This window comes from Arvicola amphibius, chromosome 1 (genome assembly GCF_903992535.2).
Source record: "Arvicola amphibius chromosome 1, mArvAmp1.2, whole genome shotgun sequence".
Lineage (NCBI taxonomy): Eukaryota > Metazoa > Chordata > Mammalia > Rodentia > Cricetidae > Arvicola > Arvicola amphibius.
The window spans coordinates 110,623,099-110,646,502 of NC_052047.1; the positions used below are offsets into that span (position 1 = coordinate 110,623,099).

Consider the following 23,404-nt stretch of genomic DNA (forward strand, 5'->3'; position numbering starts at 1 on the left):
CTCATGCCTGATTCCCTTGGGGTTAACTCCAGTGACTAAGACCTGGAGTAGGATGAGGGTTGCTGAGTGGCTCCCTGGCCGTCTCCAGCCTGCATAGATAAGCTGAAGGGAAATAGAATTGTTCTTAATTGGTGAATAAGATTCTAGGTTCCAAGTCAGTTACCATGAAAGAGAAAGGGGATTAGGAGGGTACTGCCACACTATGGGGGCTTGGGATTTGGGGCTCTACTGTGGAGCACGGCAGAACTGGGTCCCCATCTGGTCACTTTGCTAGGGATTCCAGTGAGGAATGTGTAGTCTAAAAGAACATCAAGCGTCATGCTGGCCCCCTTCTTAGGGCTCTGCATAGCACCAGGATGCATGCTTTGTAGGAGGGGAAGGGATATCCCAGTTCTCACCTGTGGCTAGGGCACTCTAAGTTATTCCCTTCCTTCTGATCCCCAAAGCCAAGCTTGTTTTTCTCCAGCACATGCTGGAGTCTGCTTCCCCACGCCCTACCCACCAGAGGCAGAAGGTGGGGAGGTACAGCTGTATCAGTCACGTGAACAACACAGAGTCATGTCCCCGGAAACATTCATAAGTTTAATCCACGCCAGTAATAAAATCGCATTACATTTCTCATAAAATAAATGTTCCCATTTATATACACAAGACAGACTGTACAGGCCAAGCCTGGCCCCAGGAGGGCCCACGGAGATGGGCGGTGGTAATGGAGAAAAGCCACCTTCCCATTGACGATGACGTCTAACTTGTAGGACAGCAGCTGGCCAGCCCGCGCAGGCAGAGTGGCTGGCCGGCCTGCCAGGCAGGTGGTCAGGCAGGCGGACGGACAGACGGACCTGGAGGCCAGATGCAGGGCATTACTGAACCTGGGATTCAAAGGTGCCATTGAGCTGCCCCTCTTCATAGTCCATCTGACACAAGATCATGTTGTTCTTCAGAAAGAATTTGTCTCCCACGCAAAATCTAGAAAAATCCAAGCAAGAGGAAAAAAAAAGCTATAGGTGAAGTCCAGCAAGAGGAGGTCCCAGCCGGGCCCAGGAGGTGGGACATGGAGGGGAGGTGGTGGTGCTGATGAGCTAGCTCTGGGAATCTTCCAGAGATACAGAAGAAACATCAGAGCAGGCCTGGTCAATCTCTCTCCACAGACCCCTGCAGCCTGGCGTGGTGGGACAGACAGTAAAGCCATGGGCCTCCCACCATTGTCTACTCAAGGAGGTGCAGGAGGAACAGTCCCGGAGAAGGTGCAAGAGGGCACGGAACCAGAACTAGACAGAGAGGAGACGGGTGGAGAATGAGAGGTGAGAGGAAGTGGGGAGGGAGACGAATCCCTTTGCCATCCCAGCTTAGGGCTTGTGTGACCCAAGCCCACAGTTTATTCTCCAACACAAGGGAGATCACACTTTGGTCTCTTTGTCCTCCGGAAGTATTGAGGGATTTCAAGCTTCTCCTCAAAGATATCTACTGGTGTCTGAGATTTTTAAGCCCCAGCATCACCAACTCAATCCCAGCATTGGATCTCAGTCCAACCACCAGGTGGCGATAGAACTTCACAGAGCCCTGCTAGGAGGCAGTCTGGCCAACACACAGGGCCAGCCTAGTGTCCCCCGTGCTGCCTCTGGATCTCTCAACCTGGGAACATTTGTATGAATGCCTACCTAACCTGAGGGCTCCTGAGGAGATGTCCTGATTGTTGGTGGTAGGTTCCAAGCCAGGGGTGAAGGCCTTAAATCCCTCAAGGCTTCCCCCAGGACTGGGAGAGTGTATGGGACCCAAAAATTCACAAAGGAGAAATAGAGAACTGGAACCAGATACACACGAGTGGAGTGAGGAGGGAGTGATATTTCCTGAAGAGATCTCTCACCCTGTGGGCCTGGAAACCCCTTCTCACTAGACAAGACACAAAACACATGCACACTGGTACAGGATAGTACACACATGTTTAAAGCATGTGCATAAACATTCTCACCTCACCATGTACACGCAGTATACACACACTCGAGCATGAACAAGTACACACCAATCCGATGTACTAGTATCCATGCGTACACAGACATTTAAAATACATACACAAGCACATATATACTGGACATAGTGGCCTACTCCAACAATCCTAGCACTCCCAGAACCAGGAAGGTAGAACCAGGAGGGTCATGAGTTCAAAGTTATCCACAGCTACATTGCAAGTTTGAGGTATTGGCCTACTTGAGACCCTGTCACCAAACAAAAATAATAGAGGTTGGATTGGAAATGTAGCTCAGTTGGTGGAGAGCTCGCTTAGCATGCACACAATTGGGGTCAGGCCCAGAAATGAATGCACCAGGCATGGCAATACAGGCCTGTAATCTCAGCACTCAGGAGCTAGAGGCAGGAGTTTAAGGTCAACCATGGCTACCCAGCAAGTTTGAGGGTGGCTTGGGATACATGAGACCCTGACACAAAAACCCCTCCCCGAATGACATATACTTAATATACATAGTGTGAAAATGCACACATACGTTGTCTTTAAGTTCATATAGAAAGTTGCCACCCATATGTGACCACAGGGTATAGATACACATATGCACACGTATGGTAATGACAGCATGCATACTCAGCTACATACACAAAAGAAGCCATACTTGCATGCATGCCTCTCCAGCACTCCTGGCTTAAGCAGCAGGCCTTAGTCTGGGGTCTGGGAAGTGTGTTGGGTTGGCTGATGGCCTGGCACTCACCTCTGATTGCAGAGCTGGCAGGCAAAGCAGTCAAGGTGATACACATTGTCTCGGGCTCGCATCACCATCTCAAAAGCTGGGATCAGCTTGCTGCAGGCCGCGCAGTTTCCTGTGGTGCCAAAAAGCCTGCCAGGGGAAGGGCATGGAGGATTCAAGGGCCTGCCAAGGAACTGCCTCCACTCAAGGACCTGCCCCTTTCTCTAGCTCATGGGATAGCAGGTGAGCCTATCCCATGGACAACTGCTAGGTTAAGCTTAAAAAACTGGCATCTCCCTTCCCAGGAGGCTGTGTTAGCACACACAATCCCCTACACCATTTCAAGTTTTCACCAGGCTCCCTCAAGGCTGGCCCCTAAGCAAAGGCTCCAGACCCTCACAAGCATAAGTCTCTGAGGCAATCTGCCCATTATGGGCTGTGTATCCTCAGGCAGTCACTTGGAACCTCCCAGAGCCTCAGTTATCCTGACTGTCAAAGACTAAAACGTAATGCTCACAGGACTATGCACTTAACAGCGCCTAACCTTAACCCTAACTGAACCTGTAGCTCAGAGGCATGCTAACAGTTTACAAAAAAAAAAAAAAAAATCACCTCCTTTGATCTCAACACAGCCCTCTGAGGTCATCCCCATTCAAGATAAGAGTGACTCACAGCAAGCTAAATAGCTCACTGGGGGCACATGCCTGGCTCCTCTGGGAGAGTGATCTATGCCACTGACTTCTTGCTTAAATGCAGTGCTTTCTGGAGGCTGTAGCTCCGTCAGAGCGCTTGCCTAGCATGCGAGAAGCCCTGGTTTCCACCCCCAGTACCACATGAGTCCTATGTGGTTGCCCATGTCTACAACCCCAGCACTCAGGAGGCAGAGGCAGGAGAAACAGGAATGGAAGGTAATCCGTATCTACACAGGGAGTTCGAGGCCAGCCTAGGCGACACGCCTCAAAAATAAGATTATGGTGTTTTATGAAATCATGTTCTGCTGTAATCTCACGGTGTCATTCACCTATGTATCCGTTTCCTTCTTGGAACCTCAGTTTATCTTTTTGTAAAATGAGGCTGCCAGACCAGCACAGCCTACCTAAAGATGCTTCTCATCCTGAACTGGTCCCCAAAGTAAGTTCCAAGGGAAGCTGGCATGTGGTCTCTTTGGGAGAACATCCCTCCTTGTTGCTGCTGGCTGCAGAGCTCTGGGAACAGGGGGACAGCAAGTTCACTCCCTCCCCATTCATAGCAATCCTTGGTTGGGCACTCTAATGGTCTGAGCAAACCAAGCTCCGCCTTGCTTCCTTTCTGCTGAGTGAGCTCCGAATGGTGCAAGGGGGCTGAGAGGCGGGTGGTGGGCCCCTCTAATCCCCGATTTGTCGATGCGGGCTCAGGCACCTGCAGACCAGCTTGGCTCCATTATTCCCTGGCCTGAGCTGCCTGGTGGCTCAGATAAAGGCAGACAAAGGCTGGGTCACACCATCTGCCTGCCAATGGGGGCCTTTTCTGCCACCAGCAGTTGCTGCAAAGGGCCAGCTCTGGACAGTCACCCCTCCCTAACTTACTGGCCTACCTGGCTCCAGAAGTCATTCCTTACCTCTGCCAGAGCATAGGTACAAAAGCCGCCAGCCCCTATGGCTTCTAGGGCCCAGAATGCAAGGGCCCAGAATGCCATGGGTGCTTTGGAGTTCCTGACAAGCCCACACTACACCATGATGCTCCTCCCAGTCCTGATTGCAGGCCACCAATTGTACAGTCACCTCTCCCTAGTCTGCTAATTCAACTACCCAGGTAGATGTCCCAAACCTTCAGACTTGAAGGTCCCCTTTCCATGCCCTTGGGTGTTAACTTCCCAAGCATATCCTTAACCTTTCCTCCCAGCCTCAGTTTTTCTCTCCACACTAAACACTATCACTTAAAAAAAAAAAATCTGTTTCTAAAGCTAAAGGCAACAATTGAAAGGAAAGGTGCAGACAGGTAAATCTCAGGCTCTCCAGGGAAGGTGGGCATTTCTAGATAGCCCTGCCCCCTCCAACTTGTCCTTACTTGAGCAGAAGTCCCACCAGCTCTCACCCCATTCTGCTAATTAATGTGATGGGGCTTCCTTCCTCACAAGGCAGCCCAGCCACCATAGAGCAGCCAGTGACAGCCAAATGCAGCTGCTGGGTCTCAGCCAAGGCTCCTGCTTCATGGCCTCCTTCCAGCCTTGCTGATGTCATACATGGCCTAAGGGAGGGTTAATTGGGGAAGGCAGCCCCAGGGGATGGGATCCAGGTTGTGGCAGAGGGGTAAGAGCTCTGAAGAATGCAAGGTGGGGAATGGGGGTTTTGAACAGAGAAAAGGTTCGAACTCAATGCCCAGGGCTGCTTCAAACCCAGGTCTTCAAAAAGCATTGGCAGTACTGGCCTTGCCCTAGGGTATGACTCCCTGCTAGCCAAGATAATGAGACCCTAATCCTAGCACACCTGGGGAGAGGTGGGCAGGAGATGCCACCAGGGAGAAAGGCCCAGGCAAGTCTGGGCCATTTCATCTGCTCCTCCAGGCCCCTCTGAGGAATCCCCTCCAAGATACCCATAGGAGATAGGTAAGGCTGAAGCCAGGCTGGTACCCATGGGAAGATTATCTTGGTGTCCGATTGCTACTAGTGCCTGCTTGGATAGTGTGGGGCCAAGTCCAAGAAGTTAAACACATAGGCCTGCTTTGGGGTAGCTCATAGGGCCGACAAAGGGGTAAACAAGGAGTAGCCACAGGACTGTGCACACTGGTTGTCTGGTTTGGAGCTTGGGGCCGAGTTGCACCAGACTGGAAGGATAGGGGCTGTGTGAGCAGGGCAGAGCAGCAGAACCCACCTCAGGTAGTCACGCCGGCACAGGATGAGGTTGGCCTTGGTGTAGAGCGTGGAGCCCACCTCGCCCAGGCGGCAGTCACAGCAGGCACACTTGAGACAGTCCTCATGCCAGTACTTGTCCAGCGCCTTCAGCAGGTACCTGTCCTTGATCTTGCGGTTGCAGCCTGCACAGCCCTTCTGCTTCCCTTTAGGTTGGACAGAGAGCATGGGCACACCTGCAATGGGAAAACAGACGGGCACGGGAGTGACCTGGAGCTCCGGCAGACCCTTCTCCAGGGAACGGAGGTACTTCTAAGTAGAGGCTCCCTGGAGTCCTCACTTCCTACTTCCTCCCCAGGCCCCAAGTCTGGCCTTCCAGCAACATGCCATGCCTTTGTCCTGTCTAGACCCTTCAAGAGGTCTAGAGGCTGCTGGCCTTGCTGGGCCCTTCCCTTCCCAGCCACTGTGCCCTGTGTGATCTGATCCAGGCAGACTCACGTCCTCCTAACACAGTCAAAGCTGGCCACATTAGAGCTAAGAAGGAGTTCCACCAAGAGTCCCACCTCCAGCATTTCTCTTTTTTTTCTTTTTTTTTTTTTTCTTTCTTTTTTTTTTTTTTTTTTTTTTGGTTTTTCGAGACAGGGTTTCTTTGCAGCTTTTTTTTTAGAGCCTGCCCCGGAACTAGCTCTTGTAGACCAGGCTGGCCTCGAACTCACAGAGATCCGCCTGCCTCTGCCTCCCGAGTGCTGGGATTAAAGGCGTGCGCCACCACCGCCCGGCCACCTCCAGCATTTCTTGAAGTGCAAGGGTCACTCTGCGTGTACCATGGCAACCTCCACCCACAAGTACAGAAAGGCAGCATCGGGAAGAAAGGGGGAGGCTCAGGGTATCAGCTGAGGGGCTGTGTGTAGCTCCCCTCACACACAACCAAAGTCAAATTTCTATCTGTCCTGGTCTGAGAGAGAGAGAGGAAGGAAGGGAGGGAGGTAAGGAGGGACGAAGGTTCCAGAGCTACTGAAGCCTGGTTCAACCTCCCAGTTTAGGAATCTCCCTCCAGCACCTCCCTCGCAAGCTTCTCAGCATATAAGGAGCACCAAGTACCAGGCAAGACTCAGTGCACAGTCACTGAGGGCAGAACCTGCTGGGAGGTAAGCAGGAACACTCACACACACCCTTGTGCACAGCGTGATGTGCAGGTGTGGACAGAGGTGAACACACAGGCACACATGACTGGTCCCTTCCCCCAGAACCACAGGGAAGAGCAGCTGAGGAGGAAATGGGGCACACGGTGTCCACACAAGAGACCCCAGAAACCAAATGTCTGATTTCCCAAGGAGGGCTGCTGAAGTACAAGCCCCTTAAGAGAACAGAGGGTGGGCTAGAGGCAGACTTTATCCATGACTAAGGCACAGCCAGCAAAGCCTACCATTCCAACAGGCCAGCTGCCGACAGGCCCGGAGTCTCTGCTTCCACTGGCCTTATCCTGTCCCAAATACATAATTTCTTTCCAGGTGTATCTTCAGTTCCATCTCCGGGTATCTCTGTCATGCCCAGCCCCAACTCTGTACCCACCTACAGGCCTGGCTGCTGAGCCACCTCCCTCCTTTGCCCTTTCTTCTACAGAAAAGAATATGTATGTCCTCTGGCTTCAGGGGAGAAGCTGCCTCCTAGAGACCTTAGATTCATAGTTGTCTGGTCAGAATGGCCCTTGGCTTTCTGGGCAGACGTTCTCCCCTACATGAAGTTCGGGTGGTGATTGTGACGACTGTACATTACTGATGGAGACAGCTTCAGGATTTGCTCCTCTCCCGTGTTTCTCCAGCCAAGCCCTCTGACTTCTGCTGGAGAGGAGGAGAGGCCCTAGGTCAGGGAAACCCTCTCTGCAAGAAGAGAGCTCAGATCTATGGCAACACAGGACCAAAGGGACAGGTAAGGGCCTGGAGGAGGACACCCTGTAGCTGCCCCAGGCAGACAGAGGTTGACCCCCTCCCCCCCCCCCCCCCCCCCGACCTCCAGTCACCGTAGGACCATCTGTTAGCTGCGAAGTTCACTGCCTAATTTTCTTAATGCAGCTCTAAAGGTTAATTGGTCTGAATGAGAGATAGTATTCAGGATGATGGCCGTCCCGGGGTCAGCCTGTGTCTCCTCTGACAGAGCTCAGCTCTGTCTGCCCATGAAGCAGGCCTCATGACAAGTTCCTTCTAAGGCTTGGCCTACAGGGAGGGATGAAGTATAGGAAAATAGGGGGCGGCCTGGCGTTCCTAGGATGGGAAGACTGTCCCTGGGGCCTGTGGAGGGGCACCAAGTCAGTAGAGCTGTTCATATAAATACTAACTCAGATCTCAAGGTAGGGCCCTTATAGCCTCAACACAACTGCCCTCCTTCTTGTTCACTTGGCATGTAGTGGGCTTGGCCTCTCCAGGGCTCTGTACTTGGATGCTATCAGTAGGCGGGTGAGTAGCTGCACCATACCAGGGAAAGCATGCAGCCACTAAGTTTTACTCCTAAACGAAAAAGGGACAGTGCAGACCCCAGCTCTAAAGCATCTACGTCAGCTCTTCTGCCTGATAGTTGTCATTCATTCCAAGCTTGGGTTTCCGCATGCCTGGCCACACTTGAGGACCCAATGGAAGCCACAAGGAGTGATACCGCAGGCTGCTCCTACACCCCTTACATTTCCATCCTCCCTGTGCCCATGCTGGGCCTGCCACACATAGGTTACCTTAAAAAGTCTATGCAAGCCTCCGGGACAGTGTGAACTCTGATCCCTGGGCTCTGCCTAACTTTTACGGAAGTGGAAATCTGCAGAAGTGGAAACCTGCAGAAGTGGAAACCTACGACCCTGATTCTGGACACCAAGGCAGAGATCACTGAGATTTTTTTCACCTAGGAAAAGCCTATCCCAGCATGTGCCTGTGGGTGGACCAAGCTGTAGCCACATAGTCCAAAGGAAATGGTCTAGCCTTAGTTCCCCCATCTGCCCAGTAAGGCAAATGGAAATAACCCCTTGCTTCCCGCTGGAGTGGTTTTGACTCTGCAGGGCCAAATCCTGTAGGGGAGGTAAAAACACCTCCCAGGGAAGTAAAGGGGCTTTAAGGGGGTACATCTACAATTTCCTACTCCCCAAATGAGGCCTGGGCTCCCACTTCTATCTCCCCAGCCCCCTCTACCCTGCCAGCCAGCCAGCCCTTTGCAGACCCTCCTGCCCCTCCTCCGCTGGCTCTGGGAGCAGAGCCTCAGGCCACACACTTTCCATTAGGGAGATAGCAGCCCTCTGCTGAAGTCCATTTGGGATCCATTTTAGCGTTATCTAAAAATCAAATCTACATGGTAATCCTTTTAACGTACTCCCGACTTCAGGAGGGGGGGGAAAACAGCTTTGCACTCCTTCAGGAGAGGTTTTAAAGCATTACCCAATAATTACTACTCACGCATGAAAACACCCATCTTTAACAATGGAGGCTGCCTGTGCCCACACACATGCCCAGGCACATGCTTAGGTACACACACTGGGCCTGGCAAAACAATCAGTTCACTTAGCCCACGTGCCACCCTCAGTCTAAGGGTGCAGAGGGAATGATATTTGAAGGGACACAGACTGAACTCCTGTCTTCCTCTGTCCCAGGGAGGGGGCAGCAGGGCTGATGAAGGAGGTGGCCAGGCTGTGAAGGAAGTCTTCAGTTTCCAGGTCCCGCTGTCAGCAGTGAGTTACCTAAGAGGTCAGTGCAAGGCTCCAGGCCTGTACAAACTCCGATTCCTGGGCTCTGCAGAACTCTGACTTCATCCTCAGCTCTGCAATGTGAGCCAAAGTCAGACACCACAGTGATGAGGTGGGACGGGCAGAAGCTATCAGTCCTTCCTCCTACAGTGCTCCTCACCCTGGAGAGAGGCCTTCTACACAAGAAGCTGTCTGCCAACCAGACCCCATAGCCTCGGCAGCTCCTACCTATGCAGCCCAACCCAGGCTGCCCCTCTCCTATGAGATGTGGGTGTCTCCAAATTGCAAGGCTAATGGGCTCCACAGTGGACAGCAGAGAGAAAGCCCTGAGTCACAGGAGGGCCCCCTCCCCCCGCCACTTCTGCAAGGCCAGTTTGCCCCTGGTGTGTCTACTCCACTCTGCTGCAGGTCCCTGCGGGCCACACCTCAGGTATGCCCCCTACTGGATTGCAGTACTGCCAGTGACAGATACCTGGGGACAGAGACTGCAGATGCCAGCCAGCATATCCCGCTGCTCCTGGCAGCATCCTGGTGCCCTTCCTGTTTGAGCCTTGCCAGGGACCTTGCTTAATTTCTGCCCCAAGGGTGGTGCTCACCACTGCTCTGGGAGAAATGTCATTGTCCAGGCTATGTCCTCTGTGCCGTAAAGGACAGAGTCAAATGTGGGCCCTAAACTGGGGGCTAGAGGCCCTCTGGAGAGCTAGAGGCCTGGAGCAGCCCCTCCCTCCTGACCTGCACCTGTGACACAGAGCCATGGGTTCTCACTGTTTACAGACTGTAGGTCAAGATGCAACTAGGAACCTAAAGCCATAGCCCAGAGGTTAGAATGGGGTAAGGAACAATAATATACTCCATTAGGGTGTTATTCCTTAGGGTACTTGCTTCTTTAAAACTTTTTATCATTTTGAGCTTTACATTATTTTAAAAGATACATCTTTTGTGTTACCCTAACTGTTCTGAAACTTACTTTGTAGACTAGGCCGGCCTTGAACTCACAGAGATCCACCCGCCTCTACCACCTGAGTGCTGGGATTAAAGATGTGCATCACCGCCACCCGGTTTAAGGTTAATCTTAATTTTGTGTCTGTCAGTGTGTGGATATGCACATGTGAGCTCAGTGCCTGCAGAAGCCAGAGGCATTGGATCCCTGGAGGCAGAGTTCCAGGAAGTTGTGAGCCGCCTGGCATGGGCTCTAGGATGTGATCTCAGGTACTCCCTGAGCAAGCCATGAGGAGCAAGCCAGTAAGCCGCACCCTCCATGACCTCTGCATCAGCTCCTGCCTCCAGGTTCCTGTCCAGCTTGAGTTGCTGTCCTGACTTGCGTTGATGATGAACAGTGAAGTGGAAGTGGAAGCCACACAAACTCACTCCTCCTCATCCTCCTCAGGTGGCTTTGGCCACGGTGTTTCATCACTGCCACCGTAGCTCTAGCTAAGACACTCACTCACTCGAGGAATTCCTAGGTATCCATCAGCACTTCTGAGGCAGAAAAGCCAGCCATTTCTGGAGTTTCCCTGATCTAGATTTATCTGATACTTTTTCATTAACCCTGGGCCTTAGTTTTCCTCTTTGTAAAACGGGTATGAAAACAATATTCTTGCTGGCCGTGGTGGTGCCTTTAATCCCAGAACTTGGGAGGCAGAGACAGGTGGATCTCTTCGAGTTTGAGGCCACCCTGGTGTACAAAGTGACTTCCAGGACAGTTAGGACTGCCAGGACTATGTAGTGAAACCCTGTTTCAAAGAAACAAAACCAAAACCAAACAAAACCCAAAACCAAAGGAAATAAAGAAAAGAATCCTCAACTCAGAGAGCCCCCATGAGTTGTAAAGGAGTCTTTAGAACGAGCTGAGCCTGAAGGTCAAGCACAATGGGAAGCTCAGTCACAGCCCCACCTCAGGGGCCGACACTAGGGACAGACACTTCCTTTGCAGAGCAGAGGTCAGATATGAACCTGCCACTGTGGTTGGAGTCAAGTGGGCTCTGGCCAGATTTCAGAGTCATCCAGAAGCCAGAACAGTAGTCAGTGCGAGCTTGTCTAGGAGGAAGTCAGCCCCACTTGTTTGCCCACAGGCAGCTCCAGCGGCCAGCTGAGTAGGGAAGGCTGGCTATAGGGCTCAGGGAGGTCTCTCTGAGATTCTGAGCAGTGTTCTGGGGCCTCAGGCATAAAGAACCTTGGTATCCCTCCTAATCCCTTAATGAACCTCCCTGTTGGGTCCATAGTAGGCCAGAGAAGGAGACTCAGCTGTAGGCCCTTCCCAGAGTCTCACAGCACAACATGGATGTCAGGTGCCTTCTGGGGCTCCCCTTTCTCACCACGAGCACCCCTGCCCCTGTGATAAGCAGGGACCTGGGATGGGCAGTCTGACCTAACACCCTAAGGGTTTTGCTCACTGCTGAGTTAGGGCTGCATTCCTTCCATTCCAGCACCGGAAAGGTAAGGTGTAAGAAAGGCTCCCAACTCGTCTGAAAAGCAGACAAACCTTGGTAGTCTGTCTCTGGGCCCCACGGCAGTGCTGTTCGATGAGGTCCTAAGGACACTCACACAGGAGACTTCATGAACACTGGACAACACTGGGAATTATGAAGATGCATTCAGCCACAGGACACAGGCAGAACATACAAACACTCCTCCACGAGCAGGAATCACACAGGCCCACAAAGGCCACACAAGAAGGGTTTGTGTCTGTTTCATTCTCCCCATATCAGTTCCGTCAAAGCCCAGCTTGGAACTGACACACACCAGGTGTTCAGTAATGCACATGAAAACACATTCATGCGTGCAAGTGCGCATATGCATGGCTGGGTCCACACACATGTTGGTGCGGTGATGTAAATGCTCACTGAGGCACAGGTGCACACAGCCACCGGCTGTCACAGCCACCACGCTTAAAACAAACTCTGATTTGAAAAAAATCTGACACCTCCGGGACAGAAGGAAGCAGCAGTCACCTGAATCATTGCAGAGCCCCAGAGTCCCCAGCAGGCAGCCCTGTCAGCCTAGGACTCAGAGGTCTCACAGATCGGGGCTCTTGCCATCCACAGGGGCCCATCCCAGATGTGGAGCTGCAGAGAAGTACCCCAGCGGATCTTGTCTCTGCCCCTCCTAGGCATCAAGCCCCTCGAATAAAGAAATTTGAAAGTGTAATCTAATTCTGCCACATCTCTCTCAATCTCGTTTTCTCAGAAGTAACTCTATTCTGCACAGGCCCGTGCAGCCTGCAAGAAGGCTTCCATTTCACACCGGTTTTATCTCCACAATTTCTCGTCTGACTGCACTCCTATCCCAGGCCCTGCCACGTGGCAGCTGAGGCCTGAGCTAATAGCATTTCCTACTCATTTGGAATCAAAAGCCACAGAGAACAACCGTTGGGACCCACGGCCGTGGTCACCTAGTCCCCACTCATTACTGACCTCTCTGCCAGTCCATTCACAGCATGGTGCTTACTGGGTCAGGTAAGGGAGGGAAATGGAGGCTCCCATGGCCTCCACTGGGAGGGAAGACTGGAGGCGGGTCAGCTAAGGGGAGGGACTGATGCCTTTGCCTCTGAAGTTAGAGAAGATGGGTAGGAGGTAGACATTTGAAGACACATGGCCTCAGCTGGAACTCTGGTTCTGTTATTCTCCAATTTTGACTCCATTTAAAAATTTACTAAAGGCGGGTAGACTGTGCTAAATGATTGTTCTGAAGATTAATTTAGGTCATAGCCATGAAGTACTTTTAACTATGTTTGAAACAATAGCTTAGGACAATCAGCTAAGAGAAGGCACGTGTATGCTATGAGCCAGCGATTCTATTCCTAGGGTCCTGGTGAAGAAGCAGAGCTACATGCAGAGGTAAGAACTTGCGATTCCAACCCAGGGTGGAGGGGAGGCTCAACACATGGCTGCAGGCTTGTGTGTGAGTGATGGGTGGGGCCCTGGAGAGTTCTGGAGGGGGCCTGGCACAGGGTAAGACACTGAAATGTAGTCCTACAGCACGTGTCTTCTCTAAAGCACCCAGTTTCTCCGGACAGTCTACGAGAGTGTACCTAGCACCTGCTGCCAGTGTCACCTCACGCAGATGGATGGTAACACTCCATGTCACCATTGCCTGAGTTCTGCAGGTTCACTCATTGTGAAGCAGTGCCCAGAAATCTTATGCTATCTGCCCCATGGCAAATCTGGGAGTGACCAAAGATGCCATGGAGGCTGGCTACTGTGAGGGAGCACCCATACCCAGCCTGCTCTATCCTGGGATCATGGGTGGCATCACACTTTTTCCTAAACAATGGGGAAAGTGATATTTTTCTTGGGCTCCATGTGAACCGTGCTAAGGCAGAAAGCTCTGGGCTACACTGCAGAGACAGCTAACAGGATGGCTGCTTGGGGGTAGAGCGCTGACTCCGGCTCAGCAGGGTGGAGAGTAAGGGAAGAGTAAGAAGCAGGAGGCATGTCTGTGGTGGCAGTTGCGGGAGGCCAACTGTCCTTAGGATCTTGCATCTAAACCCTGAAAGCACTGTGACCTTCCTGTCTCTAGAGATGGAAAGCGCTGAGGCCAGGGTGGGAGAGAAAGCTGTACCCTGCAAGGCTTGGTGTGAGACAACCCCTTGCAGACAGACTTCATCCACCCAGGCACCTCTGACAGAACATCAGATTGGTGGACTGGAAATAACAGATTAATTTACCCAGTCTAGGTCCTGGGAAGGTCCAGACCAAGGCATTGACCCATCCATTGTCTGATGAGGGTCTGCTCCCTGCTCACGGACAGTTGCCTTCCCATTGTACTTCATACAGCAGAGGGGTCCCACGCATATGGATACCAATCCCATTCATGATTCTGCCTTCAAGGGCCACATCTTCTGACAGCACTACTGCGGAGTTTGGGATTAAGCTCCGAGATTTAGAGGAGACATATATTCCAGGAGCCAGCTGAGACCTTGTAGAATGGCCAGCAGGAGGAAACACTCAAGACTCTGGTGCATCTTCACGGGCTAACCTCCTACAGTCTTTCTAAGTCTTTCTGTGGGTCCTTAACCAGGACCTGGACATACAGGAAGCTGTGCATGCTCATTGGGGTTCCCTAACTAGAATGAGGCCTAAGTTAATGAATGGCACAGATATCCAATGTGGCCTCTCCCTCTGTGTCAGGAATGGGTGTCTTCTATTTTATTTTGTTTTTGCTTTTGTTTTTCTTGTTTCCCTGCAATCTCAGACATAGCTTAAATGCTATAGATCTAAGCTAGGAGCTCTGATTACCAACCCAAACCTGATCTCTGTGTTCTATCTCCCTTTCAAAGTATCCATTAGTACCATCCCTTCCCTCTGTTCTTAGAGGAACTCAGCATCAAACACCACACACACATACACACACATACACACACACACCACATACACACACACTACACACACACCACATACACATACCACACATACCACACACCACATACACCACATACCACACACACCACATACACACATCACACACACTACATACACACATAGCACACACATACCACACACCCACACACCACATACATCACACACACAGCACATACACACACCACATACACACACACCACACACACAGCACATACACACACCACATACACACACACAACACACATACACACCACACACACACACACACACACACATCACACACCATACACATCCTGCTCCCCATCCAAGCCACTTCTTTCCATTTCCAGAGCCAACTTTTATCTTTTTGAGCCAGGGTCTTATACGGCTCTCAGGGTGGCCTAGAACTCACTATGTAGTCAAGGATGATTTTGAACTTCTGATCCTTCTGCTTCTACCTGAATGATGATATAACAGGCATGTACCACCCTTCCCAGTTTATGCAGTGCTGGGCAGCGAACCGAGGGCTTTATACATGCTCATCAAAACCTCTCTCAACTGAGGCACATCCTCAGGCCCCCTTCCCATCTTTCACTATAATTTGGGCATAGGTCCCCCACGTCTAGTGTTCTGCAACCCACGCTTCTTTCACTCAGCAGTAAGAGAAGCCTTTCCAGGCTGGTCACTGCCCAGCTTGGAACCTCTCCATGGCTTTCTCTACCCTGAGCATGGCGCACCTGCTCTGCATGTAGCCTGGAATAGCTTCATGTGGTCTGGCCCCCTGCCTCCCCGTCCCATGCTGAGCTCCACCCCACTCCCGCTCTCCCTCTTTGCTTTAGGCTCTTTACACATTGCAGATTCTTTCCCTGATTTGTCGGTGGTTCCTGCCTTCCATTCTGGAGCTTTATCAATAGAGAGGACTTTTTACCCCCATTTCCTTATTTAAACCACCCATTCCCTGCCTGTCATTTCCTTTTGAGTTTTCAATAGCAACTGGTCATTGCTTTTGCTTTCCTTTGGAGAATTTACTGTGAAAATGATGGGCTTCTCTCCCAAGAATAGAAGCCTCTAGGAAGGTGCAATTCCTGTCTTATCTACCACTGTTCTCCTAGCACTGAACCTGACAGCAGTCCTAAGCATCGTTTCAATAAATGAATGAAGAGACTTAATAGCAGCTATCCAGATATTACTGGCAAGCATCTCTGGCTGGAGTGGGTAGATTCATATAGGCAGGTCCCCAGAGAGGGGGGCCTTGATGGCATACTGCTGCCCCCCGCCACATAGCCCAAGACACTTGTGGCTCTGTGGCCCTCTTGAAAAGAAGAGACAGGACTTAATCCTGCCTGCCACAAGCAACTTTTGTTCTCCTGTATGTATGCATGTATATTCGTACTTTTAATGGGTGCCAAGGATCAAGCTTGGGTCTTCATCTTCATACAGCAAGCACTCTCTTGAAGTACATTTTTGAGAGGTGAATTCCAGGGCTCTACTCCATGATTCTTTTACACACTAACACTCTGACCTCCTCAGGGAGTCGTAGGCAGCACTGTAGGGTTCAAGGGTCAGTTGGTGGGAGGCCAACAGTTCTGTCCTTTCTCCTTCAGTTCTGTCCTGGACTCTTTGTCTCCTCACACAGACCTGGCCTCCCTTGCTCTTATCTGAAGGTCCTCTAGGTGTATTAATGTTCTTTCCTCTTATAGCCTAGGTTGAGCCTTTAGCAGCCAATGGGAAGAAATGCTGCCCCACCCAGGTCCAAGCCTTTCTCTGTCCAGAGTCTTCCAATCTCATCCCAGGATGCAGACACAAGCCCCCTGGAGCCACACATCTGTGGGGGATCAGAGAGGATGTGTCTGGAAGCTGTGCTCCCCAGATGGTGACTCAGCAATATCCTGGGTCCCTGCAAAGCCAGAATCACCCATCTAATGAAACGGGGCTCCCACGAGGCCTACAATCTTCAGAGGAGGAGGAGGACCCAGACTCTCCGAGGAGTCTCAATTTCACAGTATCAGGGACGTGAGCAGCAACGCGCTGAACCAGAAAAGGAGAGTCTGGCAGGAGCTGCAGACACACATCGTGAGCATCGGGAGAGCAGAGATTAGGGCCCTTCAAAATCAATTTTGAATTCAAAGTTTTAAATGTGTTCTCCAGGCACAAAGAGGGGATCCTCCAGCCAGGCTTGGCCTACCCAGCTGCTGGCTTTGCTTCTCTCCTGAAGCAGCAGAGCACAGATAGCATCTGCTGGCTACTATGAGAAGGACAGCGGGGGGGTGGGGGGGTGGGAAGGGGGGGTTGCACCTTGTCACCAGGACAAAAAAGGACAGGGAACACTTCTCAGTAATAGCTGAAAGAGCATAGAGCTGGGGACTCCTACTGACATCCTGGGGGCTACCAGAGCTCTTCCCTGCAGGACTGGGAACATACCAATCTTCTGGGAAACAGGTTAGTTGGTGGACTTTGAAGAGGGATACCTATGGCTTCCAGACCAGCCACGGGCTCCTGGGGAGAAGATCCTTGTTCAAAAAAAACTTCCCTTCCAGGGAAACGGAGGAAGAAGACCTGGCATACAGCCCCAGGGAAGTAGGGGGCCTGGAGCACAGCCGCAGGGAAGCAGGGGGACCTATGTGGCAGTCAGCAGAACAGGCTGCTGCGAATACAGCCACCAGCTGTGCAACATGGTGTCTGTAGCTGGGAGCGCCTGTTGGTCAAGCTGTCTGTTATCTGTCAGACCATTCTTGGGGGACTGTGAAGTGGCAGCAATACACAGGCACCAGAAACCTGGGCAGAATAGACCACTGCAGCCAAACCATGGAGAAGACTCCAGAACGTGCAAGAGGAAGGCCTTGGGGGCCCAGATTATCAGTGTGTGCTCCAGATGTCCCAGCTTGGTCCTGTGCTCCTACTAGGGCTCCTCTTAGCTTACAGCTGATGTTTTCTCAGGTTCTGGGTTGGGAAGCTAGCCTCTAACAGTGTCCCTGCAAGCACAGCCTCCCTGCTTCTCCAAAACCTCAGGCCTCTTCATGCCATGTGCCTACAACATAAACCCCAAAGACCATGAAGCACTGAGCAGGAGACAAATAGCCACAGGAGTATCAGGGTCTTGCTCCTGCTTCATGGGGGAGCTCCTTATTTAAAAAGGAACACTGGGGATAGAGGCTGGGGTTCCCAGACCACATAGGGGAGAGGAGATAGGGGCCCCCTAGCTTGGGAGTGGGCGGCTGGCTTTGCAAGGAAATTGCAGCGAAGGCCTGGGAAATGCTCCTTTTAGTTACAGCATAAACTGCGGCGATAAAGCGTACCTGGGGAATGTTTAGAGAAAGCACTAATGATTTCTTCCCCAGTGGTTAATAAATTCACTTCTAGATCAATTTGTTCGCGATAGAGCCTGGCGAGCGGAACCCGCGCGGCGGGCACAGCCGAGTGTGTCTTTTTCAGTATAAATGATTTATTACGATGATTAGCGGCACATAAACAATTTAAAATACAACGCTAATTAGTTTGGGGAAGAAAGGGGGGAAAGCCACCCTGTCTCTCTCTCCATTATGCTCTACTTCTCTAAGTATGTACTTTTTAATTAAATCCAAATGTCACAATAAATTTAAAGTGTTTTATTATTGCTTGGGCTAACTGAGGCAGTCAGGCAAGCCCCTCACCTCAGGCATCAGCAGGCAGGGTGTGTGGAGGGGGTGAGGATCAGGGTTACCAGAAGGGCTGCTTACAACTCTTCTCCAGGGTGAGATCTCTGGGGCTCCTGCAAAGCCCTCGAGGTTTCTGGCAGTCCCGGACTGGCAAACACTGGAATCTGCCAGGTGCCTTCCACCTTCTCAGTCAGTCTGAGTAGAATCTCTTCCTTCAAGCTTGCTCTGAGCAGCCTAGACGCCAGTCACTTCTCCATGATGGTCCCATATTGTCTTCTATCCCCTTCAAGCACCCAGAGTGCTTTACCTGCTGCCCTCTGTGGGGGACACTTCCTGTGTTGTTGATCTGCTGTGGGTGCTTCAGTAATTTATCCACAGTCTCACAGCTAAAAATCGGGACTATGACAAAGGCTCTGCTCCTTCTCTAGCATGTTCTGCCTTGGAGTCTACACCTGACTGAATCTGGGTCTCATCTCCTGTGCTCAGGGCTAAGTAGAGAACTGGAGGCTTCAGGGAGCCTTCAGCCAAGATGCATCTGAGGCGGGGATCAGTCCTAGTTTAAGGATTTGGATATGTCTGGGTTCGTGCTCTGGTTCTTCCACTGACTTACAAAGTAGACTGGTTCTTTAGCCCCTCTGAGAGCTTAAGCTTTTGCCTCAGCAAAACAGGCGCAGCCAAACCCAAATGACAGGACCAAAGAGTGCAAACAGTGGAAGCAGGAACATCCTGACTTTCTTCATGCACCGCACAAGTAGATTGCATTTCAAAGTGCTTCAGGTGAGTTGAAGGGGCACGGCCCCATTTCACAGATCAGAACACTGAGGCATACAGTGAATCCCAGAACCCAGCAGGGATCAAATGTCAGGTCACCTCACTTCCAGAACTCAGACAGCTAGAATTCACCCAGAAACACTTATTTAAGAACAAATATCTTAGGCTGAGGAGATGGACAATGGGTTAAAGCACTGATCACCGAAACCCACCAAAGCTGGACACAGTGTCTGTTACCGCCGTCCTCCCATAGGAAGGTCGGAGGTGGAGACAGGAGGATTCCCAGAAGTTTACAGTCCATCAAGCCTGGTGTGCACACCTATCTCAAATAAGGTAAAACAAGGACCAATACCTTGTTTCCTCTGACCTCCACACATATGCCATGGCATGCACACACCCCTCACAAACACATGTGTACACACACCAACAAAAGATCTCTAAGTACAGAGTTCCCATAGGACCCAGCAATTCTGCTCCTAAGTATGTCCAAGAGAAATGAAAACATTGGTCTGAACAACATGTGCAACAGTCAAAAAGGTAGAAATCATCCAAATGCCAATCATTTATCATCTGACAAATGGATAAATAAAAAATATACTTATACACAGTAGACTATTATTGGATCATGAAAAGGAATGATGAACTAACTGTACTAGTTTATCTTCCAGGGCTCTGTTGAGTGTGCCAAATCTTAACCACTAGACCACGAAGGATGGGCTCGCTGTTAAAGCTTCTGTGTCCTTCAATGACTATTCCCTATCTACAAAGAGAGCATGCCTATGGGGAAGGGTCCCTTTCAGAATCTTGAGCCTATTTTTTATGGGGCGGTATGGCTATGCACAGAGGTATGTGAAGAGTGGCAAGCTCTGTGTGGGTCATCAGAGGTACAGAACAGCATGTGCACAATGACTGGGTTATAGAGAAGATTGTGGAGAGATGCTACCCTTTCTTGGGGTCTGTGAGCCTCACCTTGGGCAGGGTGTGAAGGTTCAGGTCCCAGGCACAGGGCCAAAAAGGAAGGAGGCAAGGATGCCCCTGGAGGGGCTAGTCTAAGAGGGTCAAAATAATAAAGTATTCTAGCCAGCAAGGGGTACCAGGCCCACACTGTGGCAGGAAATAGCCACTTGCCCCAGAATCTGGGCTGAGGATTATGTCAACAGCTCCTCCCCGCAAAGACAGGCTGGCTTCCATGCCTCTCTGTGGAAATGGCCTCGAGAAGGGTGCAGCATGGCTCTGGTCTATGAGAAGAATGTCTGGGCCTTCATGTCATTTTCTAAGCCTGAGGCTGGCTCCTGTGGGTCTCCATGGCTTGTCATGGGTACCAGCTTAGGGAGCTGCACTTTAAGAAAACTATACTTCTCTATACTTCTCGAGAATTCCCTTCTCATGTCCCAGGGAGCCTAGGACTGAGATGTCTAGAGGAAGAGATGGCTGGAGGTGTGGCCGGTACTCCTGGTTTTCCAAAGCCACCAACAGTGCCACCCAGACAACAAAGCACATGAAAACAGTGTCTCTCATTTGAGATCCATTCGCAGAACACTGAGCATGCTCTGGGTCCTGATTTATATGTGAGAAAAGCAAGGAGCAGGGAAATTAAGTGGTTTGCCCAGAGCCACCCTGCAGATCTCACAGACAGAGGATGGTAGAGCAGGAATGGGACAAACGCTGTAGTTGCCACCTCCTAGGCCAACAAGCCACCTCTGCCGTAGTCAGACCTGCATGGGGCTGTTATTTCTTTCGAAGATTTCTACAGATTTCAAATCTGCAGTGTCTGGACACATGACCCTAAAGGTGCTTCCCCTGTGGGTCAACGTTAAGTGCCTCTTTCATAACCAAACCAGGCTCCTCTTCACTGCCTTCTCCATAGATCTAGACTACAAGCTAGGAAGGGAACTAAAGGAAGGTCCAAAGGACATGTAAGCTGGAAGGGAGGAGAGTGGGCATTTGCAAGGCTGAAAGAGGACCCCTTCCTCCTACTGTATGTCCTATTCTCTGCTTTTAGTTTCGCCTTTCTAGACCCCTCCCCACAGAGTGATCCAAACGATCTGATAAAGTATCCTGATCCCACACAAAGCCTCAGAGTACTCCTGACCTCAACGTGAATCCTAGTCCTAACCAAGGCACAGCTCACAATAGCGTGATTCTGCCAATGGTGGCCCGTGTGGCTATACCAACGATGCTTTGGTCTCTAGTTACTCACCTCTTTAGCCACCACCTCACCCTCTCTCTGGGACAAATGAATCCTATGATTCCCACTGCCCTTCCACTCTGGATATCCTTCACCTGTTATCTCATGACCCACACAAATAAAGTCACTAACCTCCTGCTATTAGGACCTGGTTGTTGACCCCTGCATTTCGACAATAATGGTGGTGGTTTTAATTAAGAAAGTAATTCTTAATAAGCTTCATTAGGTCAATTGGATTTCCTAATCAATTTTTCTGTTCAATAGTATGAAGCCACACCCTCTATTTTAAATGTATTGGTATTATTTTCATCAAGATCAATTAATTTTTTAGATATTTTAGTGACTTCTTAGTCTACGATTTGTTTTTAGCTCATATCAAATCTTATAGATTAGTGTTTGTCACCGTTGAGACTTCGTTTGTGACAGCGATTTATCACAGAAAATATTTTCAGTGCCAACTTCTGCAGATCTAAATTTTGTCAGGAAGATTCAATTCTTCTGTCAATTTTTAGTCAATAACATATTTTACCAGGTGCAGGCTTAACTGCTGCCAGCTTTACTCTGTGTTAATTATTTCAACTGATTTTAATTTTTTCCTGGACTCTTTTTTTTACTTTGCATTTTCAATAATACTAATGAGATATTATTCTTGTGGGTAAGACAGCTTTGCCATGAAGTTGATAAAGTCCACCCGAGATCAAAGAGCAGCATGAAGGCATCCTTGGGGCAAACAAGCAGGTGAAAACACCACACTCTGCATTTGGGCGGGTGCCAGGTTGCAACCAGGTGCCCCAGGGAGCCCTGCCCCCTGCCCAGTGCTCCCCAGGGTCCTGGCCCCTGCCAAGAAGAGGCCTCACAGATGGCAAATGGCTTCTGGGTAGGGAAGGCAGGTGTGCAGCTGCCTGGAAGAGGCAGCCTCCCATCAACGAGCAAGGAGCCCAACTGTTCAGGTTGCCTTTGCAGTCAGCCACCCTGCCAATGTAAATGGGGACGAGACCTGCCCAAGGACACACTACTAGGCAATGGGCCAGGATGGGGATGCTGGAGTTCTGGCTTTCAGCTCCATGCTTCCTGGCACCTAAGGGAGTGCGCTAGTCTCCAGTTCTGTCCCCTCACAGGGAGCTGTGAAGCCATCTCTGCCTAGGTTTCCTTACAGCTTTGTCCTCATCTCACCTAGCAAAGCCACTGGGGATGGGAGTCCTAACAGCTAACAGTTACAGGTAGGCTGGCTCATAAAGGGACCACTTTCACTTCCTCCAAGGTGCTGAGAGAGGGGGCAGGCTCTGGGCAACTGGGTCCTATCAGACAGCTGCTCTGGAGGACAGCAAAACAAAAGCCCCCAAACCGCCAGATCGAGAGAGACCATCTAGGTATGCATGAGTAGGCAGAAGTGTGTCTGTGTGTGTGTGTGTGTGTGTGTGAGAGAGAGAGAGAGAGAGAGAGAGAGAGAGAGAGAGAGAGAGAGAGAGAGAGAGAGAGAGAGAGAGAGAGAGAGATTGATTTCCCCATGCTCCTGACAGGCAGGGGCCTCATCTCAGCCCTACCACTTTCTGGGATATTTCAGATGAGTGTGTTTTCTACTCTGGGAGTGACCTATTGCTCTACAAGATGGAGCAGTGGAAGGAAGATCAGGAGTTCAAGGCCAGCCTGGACCACATGAGACCCTGGCTTTGTTTGTTTGGTTGGTTTGATTTGGTTTTAAGACTTTGTGGCTTCTGGATAGAACATGAACAGGGGACAGTGGACAGTGCAGGTAGCCTGTTGGACACCTGGTCCCTAAGGCGCGTTTGCAGAAGCTGACTATGACTCTCTCCTTAGTCTACTGGTGGCTTTCAGGAAGCAAGCTGCCATAGCGCAGAGGCTGTCGTGCACCGCTGAGGCCTCCAGTCCAGTCCACCTGTGAACTGAATCTTCACAGGCAAATAGAGCTAAAAAGTGGTCATTCCCCCAGTAGCTGGCAGACATCCTTCATTCCCATCTCTGAGAGGCTCTGAGGACCCAGCCACACTGTTCCAGCCTCCTGTCCAACAGAAATACAATGACAGCTGTGTATTGTGTCAAAGTGCCAAGTTCAGGCTATCGATTACCCAGTGGTAACTAATCTACCACCATTCAGGCCACTGAGGGGAGCTGCAGACATATCCTACCCTGAAGTCTGGAGCTGACATCTTCCTTCTGGAGGACAGGCCTCGCTATTGAGTGTGAGGAAGTGAGACTTGAACCTAGTCTGTCT

At 50.8% G+C, this 23,404-nt stretch overlaps 1 protein-coding gene across 2 annotated transcripts in view; it reads right to left on the reverse strand.

Moving 5' to 3' along the window:
- Positions 1-599: 599 nt before the first annotated feature.
- Positions 600-23,404, reverse strand: part of Lmo1 (LIM domain only 1) — a 36,300-nt gene continuing 13,495 nt past the window's right edge. For both annotated transcript variants that reach the window (XM_038345981.1, XM_038345975.1), the window contains 3 exons: positions 5,543-5,756; positions 2,718-2,843; positions 600-966 (listed from right to left, as the gene is read on the reverse strand). In XM_038345981.1, coding sequence (XP_038201909.1) covers positions 861-966; positions 2,718-2,843; positions 5,543-5,756 — 446 coding nt within the window. In that variant the 3' untranslated portion in view covers positions 600-860. The remainder of the gene's footprint in view (positions 967-2,717; positions 2,844-5,542; positions 5,757-23,404) is intronic.